This window comes from Odontomachus brunneus, unplaced genomic scaffold, assembly GCF_010583005.1.
Source record: "Odontomachus brunneus isolate Ranch 3 - 2012 unplaced genomic scaffold, Obru_v1 Obru_scaffold_207, whole genome shotgun sequence".
Taxonomy (NCBI): domain Eukaryota; kingdom Metazoa; phylum Arthropoda; class Insecta; order Hymenoptera; family Formicidae; genus Odontomachus; species Odontomachus brunneus.
In genome coordinates, this window is record NW_022639657.1 from 193,226 (window position 1) to 201,631 (window position 8,406).

The 8,406-nt window shown below is 58.9% G+C and overlaps 1 protein-coding gene across 1 annotated transcript; it reads right to left on the reverse strand.

Annotated features, from left to right (window-relative positions):
- Window positions 1–5,674: 5,674 nt before the first annotated feature.
- LOC116852223 lies at window positions 5,675–6,481 on the reverse strand. Its single transcript, XM_032832346.1, has one exon. The coding sequence runs from the start codon at window positions 6,479–6,481 to the stop codon at window positions 5,675–5,677; it is 807 nt and encodes a 268-aa protein (XP_032688237.1).
- Between the last annotated feature and the right edge of the window lie 1,925 nt (window positions 6,482–8,406).

The window sequence follows — 8,406 nt, forward strand, 5'->3', positions numbered from 1 at the left end:
TCTCTAGTTCGCGGAGCAGTCCGTCGAACATAACTGTCCAGCACGCTGGACCTAACACTGAGCCTTGAGGGCAACCTCTACTCGCGTCCTTGGAGACTCGAATGTCTCCAAAGGACACGCTGACCTTCCTATCGTTAAAATAACTGCGGAGAACCTGGAAGATATTTCGAGGGCAGCCTAGCCTCTTCCAGGTCTCCAGGACAAGAGGCTACCAGACATTGTCGAAGGCGCTAGCTATGTCAAAGAGCAGCGCAAAGACGTATCTCCGCTCGGAGGCGGAGACCATCCAACGCAGCTCAACGATCGCGTACTCCGTCGACCTTCCGGCCATGAAGCCGAACTGCCGATCAGAGAGCCTCCCCGGCGCCATCGACGTCCGGTCGAGTCGCTTCTTCAGAAGCTTCTCGAAGAATTTCCCTATGACGGAAAGAAGACAAATGGGCCTGTAGGATTTAGGGTCCTTCGCGTTCTTGTCCTCGCCTTTCAGGAAGACTCTAAGTGAGCCCTCCTTCCAGATCGAGGGAAAGGCGCCCCACTGAAGGCACCCGTTAAAAAGCCTAACGAACTAACCGGGGATTACCTTAATGGCGGCCTTTAGCGCTGCAACCTCGACAAGGTCGGGAGCGGTGCATTTGGACGCGGTGCATTTGGACACAGCCAATCACAGCATCGTGTGATTAGAGACATTTGTAGGGTCCCTTGGAACAGCGACTTGTGATTGGACTGTGTCCAATTGCCCCGTGTCCAACTGATATACACCCGACAAGGTCCAGGCCAGGCGCCTTCCTAACTTTCAGGGTTTTCGCGACAGCGACGATTTCTGCCTCCGTGAAGAGCGGGGCATCGTCGCCATCGGGTACGATGAACGCGCTTCCCCTGATTTCACGCTGCCTCGGCGTGTCTTCGTTCTCCCGGTCATCAGGGACGTGCACCTCCAGCAGGCGCCTAGCGGTCTCCTCTAAGTTGGTCGAGGAGCCATCATCGCGGCGGAGGCTGCTGAGCACTTCGTCCACTCGGAGGTTCCGGGCCTCGCGTTTGTACACGAATCCCCATGGCTCTGAGTTTGCCACCTCTGTCACGAATTTCCGCCAGCTGTCACGCTTCGCCTTTCGCATCTCCCTCGTGTACATCCTCAAAGAAGAGAGGTAGACACTTCGGCCGGAGGCACGGAGCGGCTCCGCGTTTACCCGCTGGTATGCACGCCGTTCTCTATAGCCGTCCTTCTTGAGGACCGTCAATCGTTTCGTCCACCACGGGTTGGACTTCCTAAAACGCCTCTTTCTGGGCATTGCCCGTTCCGAGGCTTCAACTAAAACTTGTGAGACGGACTTCGCGAAGCTCTCCACCCCACCTGCGGACTCCAGACTGAGGATCCTGAGTCTCGACGCGGAAAGGTCAATGAGGCTATCGGCGTACTTCTCCCAGTCGGCACGACTCGCGTCGAACCGAGTGCTCGATGTAGGCTGGTCATTGCCTCTGACTTTCGGCACCCTCAGCCGGATGTCCAGGGCACTGTGGTCGCTCGTCGTCCAGTCGCACCTGATCTTCCACTCGCCGAAAATTGGCTCATGGCCGGAGTCGCCAGGGTCACGTCAATATGTGACGATCCCCATGATGTCCAGTAGGTCGGCGACTCCGGGAGCGTTGAGGATCTTCCATCCACAAGCGCGGATGAATTCCTCGAGCTTCGCGCCCCTATCGTTCACCTTGCGGTGACCCCACATGGGGGATCGCGCGTTGGCGTCCATTCCTACCAACAATCTCTTCCCCCTCAGAGAATGAAACACCGCCTTGAGGTGCCTGAGGTGCCCCTCAATCTCGTCGCTGTACTGGAAGTAGCACGATGCGACGTAGAAGGAGAAGCCGGGTGCCCGCACTTCCACGCACACACAGTGCGCGGTACTGAGCTGCGAGATCTTCATGATATGGAACGAGGGGTTTGAAACAGCTACTGCAGCCCACGGACGTTCCGAGCGTGCAACCCTCGTTCCCTGCCCTAACCCAAGAATGGCGAAGCTCGAGCTTTGCTTGCGGACGTGCATTTCTTGCAAGAGCAGGACGTCCAGTCGTTTCTGGGCTACGAGCTGACGGACTTCGCCACTAACCACAGCTGAACGCCTCATGTTCAGCTGCATGACCCTAATGCCCGTGGATCCTAGCGATGGATAGGAATCACCAGAAACTGTTTGAGGGGGGTTATTGAGCGAGCGAACTCGATTCGCGGACGCGGACGCGGACGTGGGCGCGGACGCGGATCCTACACCGATTCCTACTCTATTCTGCTTCACCCGGTCATAAGGATCCGGCGTGGGCATTTCGTCGCACTTAACCAGCCTAACCGAGACTGCACGAAGGCTGCGACCTTGAGACGAAGCTCCAACGGCGGTAACCCGAGCCACCGGCGCGCCCGCCGCAGACGCGCCGGCTTGAACTACGTCACTTAGCCCATCACTCGATGACGACAAGGGAGAGCCTGGGACCATAACCCCCCGTGCCGGCGCGACGTTACCGACCCGCCGCAGGTAACGTTATTCCTCCTGAATCTCATGATTGGTTATTAGGATAGGTTTATCGGGACCCTCCAACCTGGCTGCCCTTCGGGCACACTGCCTCATGAGAGGTGACAAGAACAAGAAGGAAGAAGAAAAAGAGGAGAAGAAAAGAGTTGCAGTGGGGGATGGTCAGAGCCATGTCTAAACCGCACTGCTCCCCTTCGGATCTGAAAATGATATATATCCCCTGTTCCGTCGACCCTGCCGCGGGGAGCGGAGGGGCGCAGGGCCCGGTGGATTGTTGTAGCGGCCCTTACCCTCCCTCCCTGCATCAGGGATGCAGCGAGGGGGGCGGAAGGCTATAGACCGCTAAGAGTAGGGGGAGAGGAGGAAGTGGAGGGTTTGGGTTCTTCGCCGCTAGCGCCATGGCGGTCCCGTCCAGGGCCGATGGCCGCGGCGCCGAGCCAATTATGTGCTCACGGCAATGCTGTGTTTTTTCTGCTGTACCTAAAAAAGAAAAATACCCCCGGTTCCGTCGTCCCTTCCACCGAAACGGAGGGACGCAGGGCCCGGCAGGTTGTTTGGCAGCCCATGCCCCCCTTCCTGCATCACGGATGCAATGAGGCGGGGCGGAAGGCGAAGGACCGCCCAAGGTAAGAGAAGAGGAGGAAATAGAGGATTTGGGTTCTTCGCCGCTAGCGCCATGACGGTCCCGTCCACGGCCGACGGTCGCGGCGCCGAGCCAATTATGTGCTCGCGGCAATGCTGTGTAGTTTTCTGCACCTGAAAAGAAAAAAATCCCCCGGTTCCGTCGACCCTGCCGCCGAAGCGGAGGAACGCAGGGTCCAGTAGGCTGCGAGGCAGCCCCTGCCTCCTCCCCTACATCATCGATGCAGCAGGGGAAGGCGAAGGGTGATGGACTGCTCAAGTGTGGGATACCTCTCTGAGAGGTGTAGGGAAGGGAGAAAGAGGGGGGAAGGTAGCGACGCGGCTGGGCGGCACCTTTTGCGGTACCAGTATCCGACCCAACTCGGCTGTCTGCACGGACTTCATACTGCTCGAGCCGCTTAGGTATCGGTCCTACCAAGGCGTCGTCATGTCCCGCTCCCACTGGGAAGGGAAGGAAGCGGCACGGCCGGGCGGCACTCCTACTGGCTCCAGTGCTCGGACAGTATGGACTGTCTCTGCGGATTTCATACCGCTCGAGTCCTCCGAACACCGAGGCTCTCGGGGCGCCACCGTTCCCGTTACCGCTGGAAAAACCCCGTCCTTTCTTGGCCCCAAATCTCACCATGGACTAGGCACGTGGGCGGAGGGAAGAGTCCGCCCTTTGAGGCGCACGGGCAGCCAGGGCCCCGTCGGCCGCTTGGACGTGGCGGCGTCCAGACGTTGCCCGACTTTCACCACGCGGAGGTAGGGTTGGCTAATAGAAGCAGCGGGGGATGCTCGAGGCATGCTTAGACTACGTCGCTCCCTTTGAGAGTCATTACCCCGGGACAGGTGCCGGACGAGGCGGGCGTATATTATCCGTTCGAACAATTTGCCCGCCTCGTCCAACAGGCATATAGGCCTGTATGCGGAAGGATTGTCCTCCGCTTTGCCTTCCTGAAGAGGACCAAGTTGGCCCTCTTCCAGAGGCTGGGGAGCACCCCGGTCCTCAAACAGGAGGTGAAGAGCAGCATTATGCGGCTCTTCACCTCTGCCACCCTCATTGCCAAGGCTCAAACTGTGCCTGGGATACCGTCAGGGCCCGGCGCCCTCTTTTTGGCGCCGAGCTTCCTGACGGCCCTGTCCATCTCCACGATTGTGACCCCGACCTCCTCTTCCTCCCCATCTGGAGGGAAGCCCTCATAGGGGGGAATACAAGCTTCCCCCTCTGGAAAGAGGGCCCCCACAACCCTATCAAGGAAGTCGGGGTCCAGGGACGCCGTCGGTGGGGGCGGCCAATGACGCAAGCGCCTCATTACGATGTGATAAGGGCGCCCCCATGGGTCCCTGTCAATGGTGGAGAACAGGTCATCCCAGGCACGGGCCGTGGCCGCAGCAATGGCTGCTTTTGAGGGCATCCCGCTTTTCGCGGTAAGCCCTCTTGGCGGCCACCCTGCCCTCTCCTTCTCTCCCCCGCCGGTCCATCACCTTTCTGGCGCTGCCGGCGGAGCGCCGAAGTTCAGCAATCTCCGCCGACCATCAGTATACGGACCGGCGGGGATGTGGCCGGGATTGGGGCATGGCGGCATCGCACGCCGCCGTCATCATGTCCCGAGTCCCGGCCACCTCGTCCACGGTGTGGGACCCGGCACCCCCCATGTGGCCGCCATTAAGACGGCCGCCAACTTGTCGCGGTCGAGCTTCGCGAGGGCCTATCTGTGCGGTCGGGCGCCTACCTGGCCACGCCTCTGGAGCACCTCTTCAGGGATTGCGACCAGCCGGACCACAATATATCTGTGGTCCGTGAGGTTCTCCCCGCTGGTCACCACCCGCCAGTCCTGTATCAGTTGAGCCGCTTGGGGAGACGCTAGGGTGACGTCAATCACCGATCTCCCCCGCGGCCGGACAAAGGTGCTCCTTCGGCCTCTGTTGATGATACAGAGGCCGTGAGACGCGACCCATTCCTTCATGACCTCGCCCCAATGGCACCTGGCCGAGGACCCCCACAACGCCGACTTGGCGTTGAGGTCCTCGGCCACGAGGACTGGCCTTTGGGGACGCCTCGACATGAGCTCCCCCAGCCGGTCCAATAGGTGCTCAAACTGGGCGAGGTCTCACGAGGGTGGGGCGTAAACCCCGACCACGTCCAGGGCCTTCCACTCGACTGCGATAAACCCCTCACCCCTCTCAATAAACGAGAAGAGGGGAGATGCCTCTCCTCCTATCCAGTGGATCGCTACCAAGCACCCACGCCGCCCCTCAACGTCACCCACTATACTGTGGGGTGACTCCCGGGGACGGCGTTGGGCTCGGCGGCGATCCCCAGCCTGCAACCGCGCTCGCGGAGGACCTGTTCAAAAAAGTCCAGAGCTCCGTGAGCGCGGTTCAGATTCGGCTGGAGGAGGCGGGTCGCCATTACGGCTTACCGCTCTCCTCCAGGCCATCCTTCTTTTTTTTATTGCAACGCTCGGCCGAGGAGTCCTTATTCTGGACCCCCTCGGCACGAGCACCGCCGCCTCTCTTCGCCCCGGTCTTCACCGAGGGAGGCCTCTGCCCCAATGGAGCAGGGAGCAGTCCTCAGGAGGAGCTGGGGCTTTGGGACCCCCTTCCGCCTGAGTGGTAACGGGAACCCCCTCCTTGACTGCGGGAGGCTTAGAGGGCGAAGATTTATCAGACGCCTTGCGTCTCCGCCTCCCTCCCTTACCCCCGCTTCCCCGCTTGCCCATTTGGCAGGCGGGACCTCCAACCCTATGGGCACAGGGCCGACCGGCGTCGCGACACACCGGGCATGTCGCCAGTGCGTCGCACGCCGCGGGAGTGGTAACAAAGACCACTGCGGTCGGCGCTGCTCCTGCAGGAGGCCCTGACGTTCCCCCACTCCAAGCATTTGTAGCATTGGGGGGGCGCTTCGTCAGGGCCTCCACCCGGACGGAGGACCAGCCTACTTTGAGGCGCCCTCCGTCCCAGACTTTGCGGGCGGCTTCAAGGGGACACTGGAGCCATAGCGCCCCCATGCGGTCCCCCTCGGGGCGGATTGCCCCTGCCCTTACCTCACCGGGCCTGCAGCCTTCGGCGACCGCCACCGCGGAGACGACTTCCTCCACGGTGGCCGCATCGTCGAGGTCGCGGACCCTTATGTCGGCCCTCTTCGAGGGACGCGCTATCCGCACGTTCCCCGTGTCGGCGAAGAGGATCGACATCTTACCGGCGAGGGCATCCGCCCTCGCATGCGACTCGGGACCGGGGATCTCGAGGAGGAGAGCATCGGTGGCCGCCCTCTTGCTCCTAATCTCCCCAATCCCGAGTTCGCCCAGATCAATGCTCTCCATCGCCCGCCGCATCACATCAGCGTATGTGTCTGCTGGGCAACTGACTGTGACTGCGGCGGCGCGAGGGACCTTGGGGATGTCCGCCTGTCCTCTCCGGGCATTCTGAGGAGGGCGATTGGCTCCCCCGGACTCGTTTTTTTCCGCCCCGGCTTGTTGCCGAGGCTTCGGAGCCGCCGGTCCAGGGACCTCTTTAGCGCCCTTTCTCTTCCTTTTCTTTTTCCTCCCGGTCACCTTCCTTCAATCCTCGGCGACCGAGATAGGAGCAGAACCCCCCTTGGACCGCGCTGCGGTCCAGTCCAGGGCGGGGGGCTTGCCTCTTTGACGGGCCTTTTGAATGGCGCCTTCCCCTGCGCCACTCTGCCCGCTCTTCTTCGTCGTCTTCTTCTTCTTTCTCTTGCCCCTCATCTCCAGCAGGAGTAGGGAGAGGAGAGAAAGAAAGAAATGACCGGCGGTCCCCATGGCCCCCCGTCATCCCCCGCGAGCACCCAGTCATCTCGGCATAGGTGTCCCTAGGAGGAGGAAGGGCGAATCCCATCTCCCGCAGCAATCGGGGAACCAACGCTACTACGAGGGCCGCCACCCGCTTCTCCCACTATTCCCCCAGGCCAGCGTCCCGGCCACCAGGGATGGGCTCACTCGCTTGATTCATCGAGGGGTGGTCTCGTCGCCCACCCGACGCCACCGGCCCACCACCCCCGCCCAACCGCTTACGTGGCAGCGGCAGTGGTCGCGGAGGCCCACTACCCGCCGCCCGCGTCGCAGCGGGGGTCTCCTTCCTCAGGGAGGAGTGAGAGCGAGTGTTCTGGCCGCTGGGGTTTTGTGCCCCCCGCGCCTTTAGAGAGGGAACGTTGACCGGGGGCAGCGTGCCCCCCGCCACGTCCCTTTTTACCTCCGCTCGACACCTGTCCCCCACTTCCCTTTGCTCATCCGTGAGCGGCAGTGAAAGCGGGAGGGAGAGAGGGAGAGTCCGCCCGTCTCTCCCGTTCTCGCATTTCATTCTCTCCTGGGAGGACGAGGAGGAGGAAGATACGATCTTCTGCACCCTCCTCTTATTCCCCTCCTTCCTCCTCTTCCTCTCCCTGGGGTCGGGGGACGAGAGGGAGGAAAGGGGAGACATTGTCTCTGCACCCACCTCAACCACCTCCCTCTTCCTCTTCCCCTCTCTCCGGAGGACACCCCCTCTCTGCAGAGGGGCCGGGCGATGGGGCCGCCAATATGCCTTCGCGCAGGCACTCATTTTGCCGCCTCAGCAGGGCTTGCTCGTCCTTGAGCAGCCCTACCTCGGCGGCCTGCTGCGTCTGCCTTTTGCGGGCCTCCTCCAGCCCTTCCAGGCTACAGATATTTGAGATATTAAACAAATTGAAATACTAAATTTTAAAAGAAACTTTTAAAAAATACTATTTCTGTAAGGGAAGGTGACTTCAAATGACGCCGTAATAACGTTTTAATGATATCTATAATGTCAAAGAAATTGATATGTCAATTGATGTCACCATTTTATTTAGAATATGATATATTGCTATAATTTAACTATAATATTGCAAATATATAAGTGTAATATTTCAATGATATAAATGTGTAATATTTCAATGATATAAGTATGTAATACTGCAGTAATATTTCTGTAATATTTCAATGATATATGTAAAGGTGCAATATTTCAGTAATATTTCTGTAATATTTCACTGCGATATGTAATATTACCACTATATTGCAATATCACTGCAATATTTTTGCAATATTACGTGCTGTGTGGGATGTATTAGGACCTTAACTTAGTTTCCGCCCAAAAAATACTGAGAAAAAACATTTATTGTAAAAAATTTATTTAAATTATTTTAATGAAAGTATTTTCCATCACTTTCTACAACTTTTTGCCATCTTTCTGGCAACTGGGCGATACCATCTCGATAAAACGATGTTTGTTTCGAAGCAAT